Below are 19,504 nucleotides of genomic sequence, written 5' to 3'. Positions count from 1 at the left end.
ATTTAAGGATTAACAAACAAGCTATTGTGCCACTTATACTACAGTCTAGTGGTATTTCTCCTCACTTGTAAGTGAGGTCATAGGTTCGATTCTCACCAAAGACGAATTTAAATCATATTATTGCTAGCCTATTGTGACTGTTCAATACACAATTTATAAGTTCTAAAATGTTTTGAAACAAAATCAACAAAACTTTGAGATGCAATTCACTATCAGAATTTCTAAACCGAACCAAACCAAACTACACCCGCCTCTACCCTAAACTAGCCTTTCTGACCCCAAATAAAACACATTAATTATGGTGACCCGCCGGCGGTTGTATAAAACTCACACAAGCCGGACGATTTACAGTTTCTACCGACGACGGAATCCCCCCCACCCATTTTGTTTAATTAATTCCAAGATTTATGAGATTATGACTCCATGTTGACCACATCACCCTAACTCTGGTTAGTCCCCACTCTCTCTCTCTCCCCCCTCTCTCTCTACACTCTCTGCCAATCGCGATTTCCCATTCGTGAAGCTTTTCAACCCTCGCGGTTTCCGTCGTTAACCGCCCCCGCCGCGCAGCTGCATTTCTGCAATGTTGAGAAGAAGCTCGTCCTCCTCCTCGCTCGGCTTCCTCGCCGTTGTCGTCCTTGCTCTGCTCCTTCTCAGCTCAGATTTGCTTTTCTCACTCTCGCTCGCTGACCCGCTCGCTGCTGCTGACGACTCAGTCACAGACTCAGATCTCCTCCTCAGCGCCAACGCCACCGAGTCCAATGTCTCGCTTTCCAAGCCCAAAGAAGGCAGCTTTGCTGACATGATCGACAAAGCTCTGGAGAATGAGTTCAAAGAGAATGACCAGAACGAAGGTTCGTAGTAGATCCGATGTTCTTCCTCTTTTCTATGCATTTTGGTTCAATTAGGGTTTTAGGTCGAAACCCGAAACGAAAAGAGAAGAAATTTGAAGGATCTTCGGATTTATGTTTGGCTGAGAGGAAAAGATAAGAAATTTTTTTAGAAAAGTTGGTTGTGGTGAAATTTCATTCTTAAAAATCCATCAGATCATGCTTAACTTGTTAAATGCAGTTGTTATGGTTAGTTAATTCATGTTTTAGTCTTAAATTAAAATTAATTATATTGTTTCCCTTTGCTCGTTGTACTTGCAGCCACTGATCCTGGAAGTTTCAACAACAGCGTCGCCGGCCAGCAGGTGAATACTAAACTAATTTATCTAACATTGAACCATTTCTTAAGATCTGATTCGGTGTTCTTCAAGAAATTCGAAACCTTTACATCGAACCATTTCTTATCGTAATTCATGGGTTGCTAGCGCAAAATATAGTGCAATCTAATGTTTTGAATCTTTTGATTCATACTTGATTCGGTCTCAAATGTGATATGTTGTAAATCTTTCTAATTGCATTGTTTACCTATCTCTGTGTGGATCAGGCGGTACTGGAAACAGTTGCGAGAGTAAAGTCGAAGAAAAATGAGACGAAAGAAGAAAAGTACATGCTTCTAACTTGAAATCAGTACAATTTTTCATGTATTCTTTACCACTTGATTCTAGCCATTATGGCCTGTTTCTCACTAACTCTGTTGTGGAATAAATAGGTCATTTCAACTACATGATGTTTTCAATCTGGATAATGATAATAGAGGAGAAGATACACCAACACTGATTGATCGTAAGGTAAGATTTCTTCATGGAAAATATAATTGCTGCAGGTATTTATCTTCACGGTCCTAAATGTAACTTTGTTTTAACATTTTTAGGACAATGTCTTCATAATATCGAATTTTAAATCAAAATATCCAGTGCTGCAACTAGACTTGAGGTAAACTTACTGGCTCGTTACAGTTTCATTAAGTTCATTGGTCTTCGCTTAACAAAAATGCTGATTTGAACTCGTCTACTGGTTGTATTGTAGATTAATATCGGATTTGGTGGTCGTTATTGTATCTGCAACCTGTGGTGGCATTGCCTTTGCTTGCGCTGGACAACCGGTCTGATACATACACACATACATATGCATGTTCATATAGTTCCAAACTTAATAGAGAAAATATAATGCTATGATGTTAATGTTCATATTCTGCTTCCTTGATACTAAAACTTGACAGGTTATTAGTGGATATTTGCTAGCTGGATCCGTTATTGGACCTGGAGGTTTCAACTTCGTCAGTGAAATGGTTCAAGTATGTTTTACCCTACAATTTTATTATCCAAGAAGAAATTCTTCATTTGTAATCTTGTAGTGAACAATAAAAGTTTTCAGTAAGGCATCTTAAGTATGCCTCTGTTATGAAATAATAAAAGAAACAATGCTTTATCTTAGAGATAGGATTTTTTCTATTTGATTGTTAATATATTCTTCTTATGGAAAGATAGTTATACATCTCACATCCGTTTTCGCTCTGGTTTTTTGGTGCAGGTTGAAACTGTGGCTCAGTTTGGGGTAATCTTTCTTCTTTTTGCTCTGGGTTTGGAGTTCTCCACAGCAAAGGTAGACTCTCTCTCCCTCTCTCCAACTCTCTCTCTCTCTCTCTCTCTCTCTCACTCACTCTCTCTCTCTCTCTGCAGTTCTTTCTCTCTCCCCCTCCCTCCCTCTGCAGTTTTGATATGCTTATAACCGAGTAAAATTAATCAAATTCACCCCTACATTATTGTAGCTTCGAGTTGTTCGAGCGGTTGCTGTTCCAGGAGGGCTGCTACAAATCTTCCTATTTATGTGCCTGTGTGGTATTACCGCCTCAGTATGTCTACTAATTTCTACAGGATTTCTGGCTATTGAAAAATCCATTCAAAACTAGAACATAGAGCTGTGATACATTTATGTATACCACATGAAGTTGGACTAGAATACGCTTCTTTTATGCTCCTCTCCTGCATCTTGATACTCTTATTCTTTCTATGTTGAATCGTATGAGTAATTTGTAATTAGTCTACTATATCTCGTATATGTAAGTGTGCACTTCCGATAAATTTTCTCGACATTAGTATTTTTAAGCCAAATGTTCTGTTAATGTAGACTGTGTTATAGATGTTTCTCATTCTCAATGCTGCAGTTCTGATTGGATGCTGTTTGCAGTTATGTGGTGGTAAAGTTTCTGAGGGGATATTCGTCGGTGTGTTCCTTTCTATGTCTTCAACAGCAGTGGTAAATTACCATAAACCTACCTCATGCACATCCACATCCACACAGCTTTGCACCTACTTTCACTCCTATTTAACCATTTTTTTTATGCATAGTATTCACAGGTCACATTATTTTTCTTTTGGCCTAGGTGTTGAAATTTTTGATGGAAAAGAACTCCACTAATGCCCTTCATGGCCAAGTCACCATTGGCACCCTTATTCTGCAGGTTTGTTGGTTTTATATACACATTCCTTTGATGTACTTTCGGTTTCCTTTTCGAGTGTTGAATTTCTGCATTTTAGCACTGATTTATCAATCTTCTAAATATGTGTTGAGAAGATTTTGCTTGCAGGATTGTGCTGTGGGTTTGCTGTTTGCTTTGCTTCCAGTTTTGGGTGGGACTTCGGGTATTCTTCAAGGAGTGATGTCTATGGCTAAGCTGTGAGTTTGCATTTTCTTTTAATTGTGTTTGTTCCTTTTCCTTGTGGAACAATCTTGAAAACCAACGTATCATTTTCACTTGATATGTGTGGTAGTATATATTACATGTTCTAGCTTGATGTTAAATCTCCTGAAGGCATACATGGCCACTGCTGTCACCCATTATGATTTCTATATAAATGGGTTGGGCCACTTTTTTTAGTTTATGAATCTTATAGTTTATAAAAAAGTGAACTGGCTGGTAGCTCTGTTATCATATTAATTTTATATGATTGAAGATGAGGTTCTGAAGATATTTACAATCTTTCTTGTTTTTTCTATGAAATTACTTAACGAGTGACAAATCCATACACTGATTATTTGTTTATCACATCTTAATTCTTCTTTTAAACAGGATGGTGACGTTGATTACATTTTTGGCTGTTCTTTCTATTTCATCTCGTACTTGTGTTCCTTGGTTACTTAAACTGATGATAAGTTTATCTTCACAGGTACCATTTCCTTTTCTTTGTCCCAGAAAATTGCTAATTGTCTGTAAGCTACATTTTTCTTTAATTATAAATGTCATCTTTGCAGACCAATGAACTCTACCAATTGGCATCAGTCGCTTTCTGCTTGCTTGTTGCCTGGGTATGTTTTCCTTCTCGGTTTATTTGTCTGGAACCTTGCTCCATCTTACCGAGCTTCTCATTTCTCTTGTTCTGTTTGCTATAGAATCATATTCATTAGTGTTTCTTTTATTACACTTTATGGTTGTTTTCCCTTTTTACAAGTTGCTTTTCTAATGCATTAGGAGCATTACATCTGGTGTTGTACTTAATCTTAGCTATAACAAGTCGGATTGATTGATGACCTAAGAATAATTTTCAGCTACTAATTTTTGCACCCAAAACATCCTTAAATTGGTCAACATGTCCTAGTCCTACTGTGTCTCATGAGTCATGTTTATAAATTTTGTCCATCACACCATGTATGCTTAGACCCTCAGCATCTGGTTAATAGGGTCCTTGTGCATCTTATGAGTTTATTTAAATGATGTAAAGATAGTTGAATGCTTGAGTTGCCTGACATGCATGTCAGGTTCTAGTCATGCCACTGTAGTCTATTTGCTTTTACAATTTCAGTGTAGTGATAAGCTGGGACTAAGTCTGGAACTGGGTTCCTTCGCTGCGGGAGTGATGATATCAACAACTGATCTTGCACAACATACACTAGAACAAGTAAGGCTATATACTTTATACTGTATGATTAGTAACAGGTACTTCAATTGCTCAACCGATCTTCCATGTTTATCTGGAAAGTGAACTTCCTTCAATCCCCATGCCAATTTGATTTTCTGATTTTTGAGATGCATTATACATATAAGTTATTCTGGCATAACAAAGAGTACAACCGGCAGTATCACAATCATTATGCGGTTACTTTTGTGGTCCATATGTGGATGAAAAATTGTTACTGATAATGTTGAAGTTCCTTGATAGTAAGATAGCAGCACTGAAGTTTGTTGCTTTTTGCAGATTGAACCCATTCGCAACCTTTTTGCTGCGCTTTTTCTTGCCAGCATCGGGATGCTAATCCATGTTCAATTTCTTTGGAACCACGTCGATATATTACTAGCATCTGTTATATTAGTAATCATCATAAAAACAATTATTATCACCATGGTTGTCAAGGGATTTGGTTACAACAACAAAGCATCATTTCTTGTAAGTTTGATTTGGAAGTCACCTTTTCATATTGCCTCTTTCTAGTAATTTAGTTGTTTGACATTTAATGAATTCTTGTATTTGTAATTGTGTAGGTTGGAATTTCTCTGGCACAGATAGGCGAATTTGCTTTTGTTCTTCTAAGTCGCGCCTCTAATCTCCATCTTGTTGAGGTTAGTGCTACTATTGAAGTAGCTTATGATGATACTTAAGGCTCACGGTACACCACTGGCCGTGTTCTTTGGATCTTTAACCTCAATCTTCTAGCACAATAGCAGGATAATTATGAGCTAGTTTGCTGAAACTTTGACCATTTTCAGGGGAAATTATATCTGCTGCTTCTTGGAACTACAGCACTTAGTCTGGTATAAAAATTCTCTCTGTTCAGTGTTATAATGTGGTTTTTTTACTTATCTACCTAGCTCTCCTTTTTTGCCCTAATGCATGTGATTTTGTTGATGAAAAAAAAATTCAGATCACCCGAGCATTATATGTGTGAACCTGGTCATGGATATTGATCACATCTCGTATACTAGTTTTATGACGCAAATATTTTCTGAAATCTGTTGTAGGTGACCACTCCTTTTCTATTCAAGCTAATTCCTGGTTTAGTGCATCTTGGTGTGCTTTTAAGATGGTTCCCTCCCGATGGTGCTGTTGAGGTATTGACTTAAACTCAATTTTAGAAATGGTTCCATACAACTTGATTGAAATCAACAATTCCACGCTCGCATTACATCTTTATCTTGATGTCTCTTACATATGTTTATCGACTTCAGATTGGGTTTAAAGGAGAAAACCTTCGCTCAGAAAGTGGCAAACAACGCGTTATTTTGATGGTCCGAGAATCACATGATTCGTGATCTCTGTATAAAGTAAACTGTAAAGGCAATCTCCGGCTTATCCAAAATGTTTTACTCCAGCCACATTTGGGGAGTGGAGTTGAAGGAGTTAACTATTATCTTTACTTCTCATACAAGTCTACTCCGGAGTAATTTTCCGTTCACGTTACCGGCCCAAGCCAACGGTTCAAATCGAGCCTCAGTAATGGAAGAACAGTAAAGAGACTAACTGCTGAAAGAAGAAACGCATGATGCTCTACCTTTATAATATTCATTCTTTCCCAGTTACGTAATTCTTTTGGAATTGTAACATAATTTTTTCTTGTAATTTTTTTTCCCCTTCCCTCTCTGGCAAGTGTAGAATTTTGGATACATCAAGTAATATGTATATCATACCTGCTTTCTTTCTCTAAGCCTAATTGCACACACACACTAAATTAAATGGGGTCTCTTTCCTTCTGCAATTTCGATTTTCATAGGTGTCGACATGTGACCTTGATACAAGCACTGGTAAACCACCATCGATATATTACGTTGACCGGTGGAATTTTTGACTCGTCACTGTTTGTATACAAGCATGTGTGTATCGCTCTCATCTTCTAATGACTAGGTTGTCTGAATATGTGATTAGTTGAACCCACATAAGCATGAAACTATGTAGTCTCCTCTTGTTTTTAAGAGTGAAAAGACCTAAATAATTACTAGGGTACGATTGTTTGTGACAAAAATAATCAGCTTTATGTCACTTAGGAAGCATTTGTTGCATCAGACCGTCTTGGACTAGATTAGCTTCAGGGATTAAGTTGGACTGGCTTAGACTAAACTAAGCTGGACTAACTTAGTGAAGCGTTTGGTAGGATAATGAAAATAATACTGTAGTTTATTGTCGAAATTAATTTATTATTAATTTCTTCACATAATCTCTCTCTCAGCTTCCCTTCTCGATCTCGAGTCCACCAGCAAGCTGCTCTACTACCCTCATTAACTTCACAATTTCACCATCTCTCTACTCATCGCCCTCTCAATCTCAAACTTTATCTCACATCATTAGCTCCATCTGGGTCAGAACAAAAACACCACAAACACTCTTCTCCAACTCTAACCCAACATTTTCCTTGCTCTACTCACTAAACTTGCTCACAAGCGGCTCAATCTCCACGGCGGAACCAACTCAGCTCGGACTTCAAATCTGCCTTGCCCTGCACCAGCGACTCCACCTGCTGCTGGCGGTCCTTGGTTTCCTTGAGCAGCAGAGAATTCAGCGACTTGAGGTTCTGGAGCTTTTCGGATGTCTCGTCCATGGCGGTGATGGCGGCAGGAAATTTGAGATTGGGGATTTTTTGCAGGTGATGGTTGGTGGTGGGAAATATGAGATGGGGGATTTTTTTGTGGTTGATGTTGGTGGTGGGAAATATGAGATTCAAGATTTTAGAGGATGATGACCATGGCGAAGCGAAGCAGCTTGCTAGGGATAGTCTGCAAATCTTAATTAAATCCCATCGAAATCCAAAATTAAGAAGCCCAGAACTCACAAAGGGGCTCGCAAGGAGGAGGAAGAAGCCGGTCTTAGCGAGTCCCATGGTTTGGGGAGTACCTCGCTAAGAACCTTTAAGGAGGCCTTTAGTCCACACGAGTCCCCTTTAGTCCCACTTAACTTAGTCCCAACACCTATCAAACATGGAAATGTGGTCCTGTCCAGTCCAGTCCCATTTAATGAGGCCAAACAAACACACCCTTAGTGGGTTGACTTTATGAACATTAGGATGCTACTGTGCTCAGTTTTGCGTCAACTATTCTGTTAAGTATTCTATATTTGCTCTTAAAGTCTATTTCTAAGTTTTCCCCTACCTTTTTTCCTTGAGCCTTCGTTTCTTAGTCGCATCTTCTAACTGCAACATTTGTAAGTCTTTGGTTCATGTGTCCAAATCACCTTAACTGATTTTCTCTCATCTTATCTTCAATTACGTTGCTCTTACTTTATCTCAGATATCCTTGTTCTTAATCTTATTATTTCTCATGTGAGAATAAATATATATGGATAAGTTGGCCTGAATGTGTGATACAGATGTATACAACTTTTTAAAGTGTTTTTGTACAAAACATAAGGAATTGTTATTAGCACTCCAAAAATCTCATTCCATACTCCAAACTTTCTATATTATGAAAGAAAAATATACTTGTAAGGAGTGTAGAATGAGATTTTTGGAGTACCAATAACACTTCCCTAAAACTTATTGATAATGCTTTTTCTTGAGAAATGTTAAGGAGACTCTCAATAGTGTGACTCTTTATGTACAATACGCCAACCCATCTTTTTGGCGCAATTCTTCATAATATTAGCACGAAAATTGTGTCAAAAAGATAAGGTGACGAAAAGTACACGGATAAATCCACTATTGAGAGAGTCTACTTAATTAGCATTTTGCTTCTTTCTAATCTACTATTAATTATTTACTCTTCTTTCTTGGTTGGGGAAATGGTGTGCGGTCATCAAACCGGAAGCCCCTATATTCGACAATTTTTTTTCAGAATTCCCGCATCCCAAGGTCTTCATGCGTGAAGATGTAGAAGATGACGGCGGTGTTGAAGCCGAAGCTGCTACAAGTGAATCAGATGAGGAAGAAGAAGATAGCAGATCAAGTTGGACCCGAAATGAGCTCGAGGCCACCACCAGAATGTATATTCAGCTGCCTCGTGGTGGTGGTGTTGGCGGCGCCGGAAGTCCTTGAATTGTAATCTGTATTCCCACACCATTTACAATTTTGTTTTACTTGTATATAGTATATATATTTGAAGTTGCACCAATTAACTAAATTGAGTTCTTAGCTGAAGTATTCTCACACTTTTTTATCTATACAGCTCCAACTAGTTCAAATACCTCATGGGCATATTTTTATGTAATTTTTTTTTTCTTTTTTGTGTTTTTGAACACTAAACATAAGAGATGCAAATAGGTACATAACCATCACACCATGCTTTATAAGGGATGCAAATAGGTACATAACCATAAAACAATATAAAATATAAAGGAAGAATATTTCAACTAAAATTTTAGACTTGATAAAGTTCTCTGTTTGAATCTCGCATATGATCCCCGTATCGTGATCTCCCGTGCCAGTACTGTCAGCAAATAATTAACATTAGATTTAGAATTCATCATTATATTTTATCCTCAAATCGTACGATAAGATCTAACTAGTTACTTCCAACCTTGTTTTAAGTTTGATGATGAATCAGAAAGGACCACAAATCCATTACGACAACAGATAATATTATGGCACGTTTACGTATCCGTAATCGGAACCAATTTAGTGTATTGCATGTGCTTTGTTGAATTTTCATCTCACTTGAATCTTCCAATAATTTATAGCTAGTAGGGTTGATGATTACCTTATCATTTTTTTTGGATCAAAGATTACTTTATAGTATCTTCACCAAAATGCGCGGACCAATTAATTAATTACTTAATTAACTCTCTTTAATCGATAAATGATAAGAATATTCTGTCAATATGAAATTTTTTACAGACTTTCTCAAAATAGAACTTTCTTTGAATTCTTTGTCATTTTAGAATTTAATATTAATTTTTATGTTAATTTTATAAAATATTGTGCTAAAAATATGAGATAAGAAAAGTCGAGCGTCTCATTTTTTAGAGAACGACTTTAAGAAACTTAAATTGACGTATAAAACAAGATTTTTTAAAAAAAAAAATATCTGGAAAATGAAAAGAATTATTCAACGTCATAGATTTCAGCATACCGCCATACATGCAGAGGCTGAGCTGTATGTTATCTGTTTCCTTTCTTCTTTTCTCTCCACTTTGCGTGAAACCATGACCCTCACCCAGATGAGCACGGCAGCATGGCCACCATACAAGTTGAGTAGTTGTTGCACCATTTCTATTATATTATATAAAATACAATATCCATAAAATACTAAAAATTAAGCTCGTTTGAAAATGTTTTAAAATGGATGAAAATGTTTTTAGTGAAATGCTTTTTGATCCAATTCATAATAAGTGAATCATGAAAAAACGCTTAAGTGTTTCATACAAGAAGCACATAACCGACGCTTTTTTGCATGAAACACTGTAAGTGCTTTTGGAACCTAAAAATATGCTTCTTTTAAGAAGCACTTTAAGTGCTTTTAGAACTTAAAATATTTTGTTTAAAAGTGTTTTTAATTATTTTAAAAGTACGTTCAAGCAAACCCTTTATGTGCAAGATGTCTGTTAGGTAATAAATGACAGAGTTTATATCTATAATTGATACTACGTCAATACATTTTGTGGTAAACACGTTTACTAATGTTTTGGCAATATATCAACAATTAACCTATCATTTAACAAATATTGAACAGTTGCGTAAAGAAGAACTGAACAATCCACGATCAATTTATTACAAAAGAAAATGTCAAAAGATTTGCTGTGTTTCGGAATAAAATCCAAGAACCCCACGACTGCATCATAACTAACAGCCTACCACACTACACAACATGTTCAAACCAAAAAGCATATAAAGTGTTCTATCCCTTTCATCAAATATTGCAACCAACAACAACACACCATAACCATCACAAGTAGCTCAGTAGTTCGAGACGACTTTCAGGTTTATATTTCAAACGACACGTCCTGGGTTCAAATTTGGCTCCGGTGAACTACACGATGTTGGTCTGTGAAGATTGAAATGCCTATGTAAGTCTTCTTAGCATTTAGAAAAGTAAACTGACGTGACAAAACCACCGACTAATCTTTTTTTCTTTAAAAAAAAAAAAAAACCAACACATTATAACTTCATTCGTATTTATTGCTGGACAAGCCTTAAAATAATGAATTTTTAAATTTTTTAAGGATCCAAGAATTTCTTGCCAAATCTGAACATAGTCCATACTAGACAAAATTTGAACCCGATAAATCACTATAACGAAAATTGTAAAGACATTAAAAGGAGTTTACAACCGAGTTGGCTATCTTGATTTCGATTCCAATCTCGATTATCGTTTGTTAAAAAGAAAAGAATATTAGCTAGACATTTTATCTCTTTTCTTTTTTTTGGGTTCGCAAAAAATGGACCAACTTTGATAAAAGTTGAAATTAGATATCACGCGGGAGTCTGTTGGGGTAGTCACATGATCCACGAATCTCCAGCCTGCCTTTTCAACGATTGCGACTACTCCGCCCTCCGTTTACAGTCCTTTTGTCCTTTTTCTTGTTTTACCTTATCTACCCCCGCCTTTTTTCCATATTTACATGCATGCCCCTCCCAAGATTATCACCGACTACTGCTAATCCAATATTATCTCGAAACCTATTTGATCTCATAGACTAATCAATTGAGTTATCAAGACAATTAACATGCATGCTTCAATCCAAAAGAAGATGATGACACGTATGCTTTGAGACACAAGTACTAATCTTGCTCCTAATCATGAGTGGCAAATTAAATACACTTAAAAGTAAGAGATTTCAAGTTCAACTTTTATAAATAGCTAGTTTAACAATTTTAATTAAAGAAAAAATGTTAGTTAAAGTCAACCCCAAACTAATAAATCTCTTTTGCTTTGCGAGTGTCTTGAGAAAAATGTCTTTCACACTCAGTCTTACCCTTGCATCGAAAATAAATTTTTTCAACGACACAAACCCGTAACCTTTGAGTCACAAAGAAACAACCTTTTTATTGTGCCAATTCTTGTGAATGAATACCAATCTATTATGATCATCACCTATTGCACGACTTACCCCAAATTCCTCACTCCAATACTATAAAATATCATTATATACAAAAATAAAATAACTTATAAACTCTTATAACACCATTAAGAAATAAAACACCATTAAATTAAAAGTAAATAATTTGATAACGTACGCCAGAATTTCTATTAAAAAAATGAGATTTGATTTTGGAAACTAGGGTATTAATAAACAATATATATGAAGTGCTCAACTTGGAATTATGAAAAGATTAATAATCACTCTCCCAACTTGTATGTATTCTAATATTATTCTAACCACTATAAAGTATTATTCATATTTCATATATAAACAACACCGTGTTATTTACATACTTGTTCTTACCATTCACATATTCTTATTAATTATGATGTCAATTTATTCGATCGACGATAAAAAATTAAAATAAGTATCTAAAAAATAAAAATAGATTTGTGGATATTGCTACGCTACCCTATAAACAATCCTTTCACGAAATCACCACCTCATGTTCATCTACTTGCAACCTTTTTATATCATCAGATTTTGGGCATTGCGGTTGTCCCATTCCAATAAGATTAATCCAACCAGGCATGACCTTTCCCAATGTGGTTATGGGAGGGTCCACACCCATAATTCTCTTCATTTGGAATTAGACACCTTAATTAAAAAATATAGTAGAATAAAATATGTGTATCGAGGGCATATCCGTCCTAAAAGAAAAATACCTTCAAGCATAAATGCGCCCCCATCTCGTGTTCATATGATGGTTCACTAGCCCTAGAACCACCAGATCTCATTCATTGTCTTCTTCTCCTTCTGTGCTCTAATTAATTTTGTGTTGATTTTTCACACGTGTGAGCACAGAAAACATGGATGCTAGCTCCGCTCCCCCATATGGTCTAACCCTAGCTGAGTTTTCCGAGCTGGAGAGCCTCATCGACACGTACCACAAATTCGAGCCGTCGCCGAACACATGCACGTCTCTAATAACGCAGAAAATCGAAGCTCCGGCGCAGCAGGTTTGGCCATTGGTCCGGAGCTTCGACAGCCCTCAAAGATACAAGCACTTCATCAAGAGCTGCAACATGAAAGGCGACGGCGGAGTTGGGAGCATAAGGGAGGTGACGGTGGTTTCGGGGCTCCCGGCGTCGACGAGCACCGAGAGGCTGGAGATTTTGGACGACGAGAAGCACATAATAAGCTTTAGGGTTGTGGGAGGGGAGCACAGGCTTAATAACTATAGGTCGGTTACTTCGGTCAATGAGTTCGTTAACTGCAAAGGCGAGGAGGGGGATAATCAGGTTTACTCGATTGTTTTGGAGTCGTATGTGGTGGACATACCGGAAGGGAACACCGAGGAGGATACAAAGATGTTTGTGGACACTGTGATCAAGTTGAACTTGCAAAAGCTTGGGGTGGCTACTATGGCGGCGAATCCGCATGGCAATACTGTAGGAGGACATGATCAATCATAAATTGCTTCTCTTTTTTCTAATTTTTTTTTTTTTTTTTTTGTCAAATTTTAGTGGTTAGCATTGTTGTTAATTTTGATTCAAGTTGACTATTGTTCCCATTTCTTATTTTTATTTACTTTGTCAATAATGTACATTGGGACATTGGGATATATTCGAGATATATTGTAATGGGGGATATTATTTTTTAAATGCTATCCCCTCTTCAATAAAATAACAAGAGCAAAGCACTATGGTTGGTTGTTTTTTTTTTTTTTAATTTATTATTAAATAATTAAAAAGACAGGGGGGGACTTCAAATCCGAAAGTTCGGAACCGAATGGATGAAAATCTAACACTTCTACTAGGATATTGGAACTCGGGACGCATGGTTGGTATGTTTCAACATATTATAAGCTTTTCGTTATTATCTTATTGAAATCCACCGGCCTCCTCTAGACTTGAACCGTAAGATTTTGAAACCTGTCTTCAATTAAATAAATATGTCCTACATTGAGAAATTAAAGTTTTGTATGGAAGTTTGGATGCTCTAATTCTTATGTCATCAGACCAAGTTATTTGGCTGGTTTGAGATTGAATCAATGGTGTGTTTACCAATAGGGGTTGAAATAAATGACAGGAACCGCTCCCCATTTGAAAGGATTCCAATGTTTACTCGGCATTTTGGGAATGAAAACATAGTGGAGTTCGCTTAAAAATAAGAACTCAACTCCATAATTTGGAGGAATTGGATTGCTGAGATAGAGGTGGTAATCCCACTTTGGATGAAAGCCTCCATCTGGAATCCTACTTTTCTAACCAAAATACCCTTAAAAGGCTTCAGCACCCAACCCCTCCATCTGCACATGCACCCTACCGAAGTAAAGTTCGAAGCTGTCGTCAGAAGCTCAACCGTGCTTGCACCGTTGCACGACTCCGAGGTTATGACAAACCATCCAAATCGGGGTGACCCGCGAAACGTGGCCTATAAACCTGGCTCACGTGAATTCCTACATTTGACGATTCATTCCCCTGAAATCTAACCTGCACCGACGAAGGAGTGGGTAACTGGAACGAGTAGTGGGAAAAAAAGCAAAGAAATGAGGAGAGCAATGATCTTTGTGTCCAATTTTATGGAATGATCTTACCGACGAAATTTTTTTTGTTGTAACGGAAACACAGATGGTACATTATGTGTTTTTATGTAAATGGTGGAAATTTTTAACTTTTAAGTTATTAACCTTTTAAAACATATAACCCACAATTTCTATAAGGACACGTGGTGTACCACCTCGTGTAACGATCACACTGAAAAATCTCTCCTTACCGACGAAGGAGTAGCTAGCTAGGTAATGGAGGGAGAGGAGTAAGGAAAAAAGGCAAAAAAACAAGTGTATAAAATATTTCATTTGGGATAAGGGCATATCAATAATCATACTGGTTTATACGCTAATTCTGTTGAATTAGTAAACAGTTTTATAGAATCAATACTTATTCTATTCCAATCCCAAAACATTTTAGTAAACAACTTTTATGAAAATCTGAATTTTGATTCTCCTCAATTCAATTTCTCTTCAATCCAATTTATTCAATTTTGATTATATATGATTATGTAAACCTGCCACAAGTTTAAAAAGGACTTAAAATTTTATGACAGCAAAAAACATTTATGACAGCGTTTGATAAAAAATAAAAAACAAAATTAAAAGTGTTTTTTATTATCTTAGAAACGTTTTTTTTTTTTTTTTTTTTTTTTTTTGAGAAATCACCTTTCAAATGGCTTTTTTTATGAAACACTTCTAAAGCTATTTCGTGAAATACTTGACTTTTAATAAAAAGTCTTAGTGTTTCTAATAATAAGTGTTTTTGCTCCAAAAATAATTTCAAACGAATTCTAAAGTCACTTTCATGTCATCTAATATATGTTCAACTTTATGTATCGATCGAGATGATGGTAAGGAGTGGACACATATTTTCTAAGTAGCTTCCATGCATATTAAAGAAGCGGCTGAGATCTTAAATCCGGCGAAAAAATTGATATATATCTGCCATTAAGCTGTGCACCAATAAAGAAAATGAGACCAAGAGAGACAGAGAGAGGGCGATTGAGATTTTTAGAGGGCAGAAATTAGGTGCATAATTGGTCCAGTGCTTTTTTCTAGTGGCGTTAATGTCAACCCTGAATTCAACGGCAATCGGCCATGAAAAAGGAAGAAGAAAAAAAATTAGGGTGAGACTTGTGAGCAAACCTTGAGGAACATGTGATGCTTCGTAACTTTAGTTAATCGGCAAAATTTTGGCTACTTATTCTTCGTTATATAGTCTATTGAGTTCATTTTACATTTATCCAAATGAATAATTCACTATTAGTTGAGTGTATGGTGTAGTAGTAACCTAGATAGGTTAAATAAAGAAATTTAGAAAACAAATGGCTCGTTTGGGATTGCTTCTAAAAGCAGAAGTAAAGCCAGAATTTTAATGAAAAATAGATTCAATATTCGTTTTTTCACTCTTAGATGTTTGGATTCAAGTCACTTGTTTAAACAAATTTAGATTCAATACTCGTTTTTTCACTCTTAGATGTTTCGATTCAAGACTAATCTATTAGTTCACAAACATATAATAGCTCATATTGTAACACGTAAATTTATTTATAACATATAAATACTAGTAATAATACGTAACGGTTTGAGTCGCCTTCGTGCTCCTAATTTTCTCCAAATATTCAATCATCACGATTTGTAGGTCACTATTCATTTGGACTCTGCAATATTTGTATGCATGACTTTACATTCGGCTTTAGGTCCATATATAGTACCTCAAACTTGTCTTGAACCTGGCCCAATTCATGTCTTCCATTTCCTCTGCATTGGTAGTCTCACTGTCACGGTTGTGGAGTTCATATGAAGAGACGTTTATTTCTTTTTCTTTTTTCCTTTTTGGGTTTGTTGATAGCTAGCTTTCCAGATAGCAGTATATATATATATATAAGATCATCTCTAATGGTGGGTTAAAATCTAAACCTTTTCTTCCGTCCCCCCAAATCCACTCCAACCCATGACTTAAAATAAACTTAAAACCTAAAATCCAAATGGGGGTCAAATTCCGGCCCAATTTTAGGCCACAAAGCAAAATGGGCCCCACCAACTGAGACTGAAACCAAGGCTGTGAAGCCCACTTACCAAATCCTACACACCTACGCGCTGCACGTGCTAGGCTTTGGTGAAATATGGACAAACCCACGTGGGGGTGTTCCCCCGGTTGTCAGACCATCAAGTAGCCCAACGGCTATTTTTTATCACCCAACAACTACGTTTAAATGGGCCGTTGGTTAATCCAACGGTCCAGGTTCAAATTATTATTTTTTTAATTTTATATATATATATTTATTAAATCCAACGGCTTAAATCGAATATAATCAAATCTAACGGTAAAAAAAAAAAAGATCTAATGGTCCAACTTTAAATCCAACGGCTAAAATAATTAAAAAAATTAACTTAAAATTCAACCAAAAACTCTATAAATACCTATGTATTTGTTCAAACATTCACACAAAACTCACTTTTTTCCTACAATTCTTCCAATTTTTCTTTCTACCATTTCTTCTCATTTCCAAAATTTTCAAGATGGCAAAGGAACATGTTAGAGGTCGTAATTGGACCTTTGACGAAGATATTGTTTTATGTTAGGCATGGATTTCTATTAGCGAAGATGGTGCCGTCGACACGAATCAAAATAGAAAGGTTTTGTGGGGTAAAATCGTTGATAAGTTCCATGAAAACTCCAACGCTGGTCGAAGGGAAGTTGGTGGTGCTTATGATCAGTGGAAGATTATCAACAAAGCATGCACTTTGTGGAAGGGAAGCTTAGAAAGAGCCACGGTTGACATGCCTAGTGGAAGAGGCGCATCAGAAATTGTGAGTTTCTTTGTTGATATTTTAGTTGTCATGTACATAATAGTATTTTGCAACCAATTGTTTTTATGTATTTGTTGCATAGGCTGACAAAGCAATGACAATTTACAAGACAAGAACTACACCAAAAAATCAAACTTTTAAGTTGCATCATGCTTGGAAGATCCTCAAGGATTGTCCGAGGTGGGAAACCGATGCGAACCAACAATGTGGAAGATTATTTCATATTGAAGCCCCACCCCTAAATGATGTCAATGAAGTTGTGAATTTTGCCGACAATGAAGGTGTCAAACAAATAACCCCAACTTCTTCTTTTGCAAGGCCCCCGGGTAGAGATAAGCAAAAGGAAGCAAAAAGAAAAGGGAAGTCCCAGGATCCGATACATGCACAATTTGCTTGCGAAATGGTAAGATTGAACGAAAACCATATATCTCGGCAAGAAGAATCGCCCCAAATGCGTTTGGCCATGAAGAAAGAAGGGGATAGAAAGCAAGAAAGTTCGAAGTTAATTTTATGATGGAGGACCTCGACAAATACACTCCAAAGAGGAAGAAATACTTACGTGGTAAGCAAAATGACATTTTACGAAAGAATGCCACAAGGAGTATATTTCAAGATGATGATTCATCTCAAGACTATCACCCAAGTCCATCACCAAGTCAAGATGGTGGATATTATTATTAAGTTTATGTAGTTTATGAGTTTTCAATTGTATTAAGTTTATGTGGTTTATTAATTGTCATTTTTATTAAGTTTATGTGATTTGTTAAATGTCGTTTGTATTAAGTTTATGTAGTTTATCATGATTTTCATGTATTGATTTAGTGATTTTTTAAAATTTATTGAAATTTAAATATTTTTAAGTTAAAATGTTCATATAATTAATTTAGGACAATGTACATAATTTTTTTTTACTTTAAAAAAAGTTAATTTAAAAAAATATATATTAGCCTTAATTCATTATTTGATAATCTCGGGCTAAAATTAGATCATAAGGATTGGAGCAGAAAAGTTGTTTATGGCTTAAAACCTAAATTTTCTGTGCTAAATATTTTTAGGTTTTAGGTCACCATCGGAGATGGTCTAAGGTAGGAAATGAATTTCTATAGCATATTAAGTGCCACGGCTGAGGGCAAATTATATAGCCTGAGTGTAAAACTATATTGACACTATGTGATACTATAAGAACAAGTAAAGCCAACAGGATCCTCTTCGGATCGTTTTGGTGAGGATCCTGATAATTCGTGAATCGTATCCGTTTATCGTATATTATGTAATCAATTTTTATCAAGTACTGTTTATGTTTATTTTTAAATAAAAATATTTAAAACGATTTCTGACCGTATGACATACGATAAACAGACACAATTCATAAATCCCGGAATCCTCACAAAGAAAATTTGGTTAGGATCCGGACTCCAAGTAAAGAGAGGTTAACCAATTTTTTTTATTATTAGTTTGAGATGTTATTATAAAAAAAGAAAACTAATAAAAAATATTTGAAAACTTTAAGTTTTAACGATAAGGACAAAATAAATGATAAATTGAATAGTATAAAAATTGACTTTTTAATGTAAAAATGTGATTTTTCGTTAAAGTTTCCTTATAATAATGCATCCATATCATACAAGTTCTTATCACAAAATCATCTCGTGATAATGAAAACATATGTAAGTTACTCTCTCGTAGCCAAAAATAAAAAACATCGGTTTTTTTAGTTGAAAAGTGTTATTCATACAGTTATTTTTACTTTTTACACACGCTTATTAATTTTTTACTGTTAATATTTTTCATTTCATTTAATTCAACAAATCAAAATTACCAAAAATACGTGATAAAGTAAAAATAGATACAGAGATATCCCCATCCTTTCTAATTTTCCAGTGGTTGATTACTTGAGTGTATCTAATTTGTATCCGCCAAATCATGTACAGGCACATGACCAGCAAAATCTCAGAGCAGGTTGCATGTACTGTCACATCACCCGGACCCCCCAGTATCTATATTTTTTCAAATATTTTTTAAAGGAAAAGGAAATTACTTAATTATTTATCAGTATTAAATTCATGATCCAAGAATTTAAAACAAGATCACTTCAAGCACAAAACCCACTGTTTCATCATTGTGGGATCTTTCCTCTCCAGTTTCTGCAGATTCTCATCATCATTTGCTAGATTTTAAAAAACCCTACTTAGATAATAATAATTAGTCTATATATACATTATTAATTAGGCCACAGGGTTAAATAATTTGGATTTGGACATCCATGCAAAAAAACAAAAAAAAACAAAAGAAGGCGTGATTTGCAGTTG

At 35.7% G+C, this 19,504-nt stretch overlaps 2 protein-coding genes across 2 annotated transcripts; both read left to right on the top strand.

Annotated features, from left to right (window-relative positions):
- The first annotated feature begins 379 nt into the window (after positions 1-379).
- On the top strand, positions 380-6,522 carry LOC103949642 (K(+) efflux antiporter 6). Its single transcript, XM_009360750.3, has 20 exons — positions 380-854; positions 1,152-1,195; positions 1,435-1,493; positions 1,600-1,678; positions 1,762-1,823; positions 1,917-1,992; positions 2,110-2,184; positions 2,421-2,492; positions 2,659-2,742; positions 3,078-3,146; positions 3,274-3,351; positions 3,478-3,566; positions 3,961-4,057; positions 4,143-4,196; positions 4,691-4,786; positions 5,084-5,272; positions 5,368-5,445; positions 5,593-5,637; positions 5,845-5,934; positions 6,052-6,522. Exons 1-20 carry the CDS (start codon positions 584-586, stop codon positions 6,133-6,135), a joined length of 1,791 nt encoding a protein of 596 aa, XP_009359025.1. The 5' UTR covers positions 380-583; the 3' UTR covers positions 6,136-6,522.
- Positions 6,523-12,543: 6,021 nt separating this feature from the next.
- On the top strand, positions 12,544-13,880 carry LOC103949643 (abscisic acid receptor PYL2). The gene has a single exon (XM_009360752.3). The coding sequence runs from the start codon at positions 12,697-12,699 to the stop codon at positions 13,300-13,302; it is 606 nt and encodes a 201-aa protein (XP_009359027.1). The 5' UTR covers positions 12,544-12,696; the 3' UTR covers positions 13,303-13,880.
- Positions 13,881-19,504: the final 5,624 nt, after the last annotated feature.

This window comes from the organism of the source record quoted next, unplaced genomic scaffold (genome assembly GCF_019419815.1).
Source record: "Pyrus x bretschneideri cultivar Hongxiangsu unplaced genomic scaffold, Pyrus_bretschneideri_v1 Contig28, whole genome shotgun sequence".
In the NCBI taxonomy this organism is placed as follows: Eukaryota; Viridiplantae; Streptophyta; class Magnoliopsida; order Rosales; family Rosaceae; genus Pyrus; species Pyrus x bretschneideri.
This window is presented reverse-complemented; position numbering and strand designations above follow the sequence as displayed.

Bases quoted from the DNA above. Each gene is read 5' to 3' on its own strand.
- LOC103949642 (XM_009360750.3), top strand. From the start codon at position 584: ATGTTGAGAAGAAGCTCGTCCTCCTCCTCGCTCGGCTTCCTCGCCGTT. The intron at 1,824-1,916 runs GTAAACTTACTG...GTTGTATTGTAG, and splicing joins GTGCTGCAACTAGACTTGAG to ATTAATATCGGATTTGGTGG. The intron at 5,638-5,844 runs GTATAAAAATTC...AATCTGTTGTAG, and splicing joins GAACTACAGCACTTAGTCTG to GTGACCACTCCTTTTCTATT.
- LOC103949643 (XM_009360752.3), top strand. From the start codon at position 12,697: ATGGATGCTAGCTCCGCTCCCCCATATGGTCTAACCCTAGCTGAGTTT.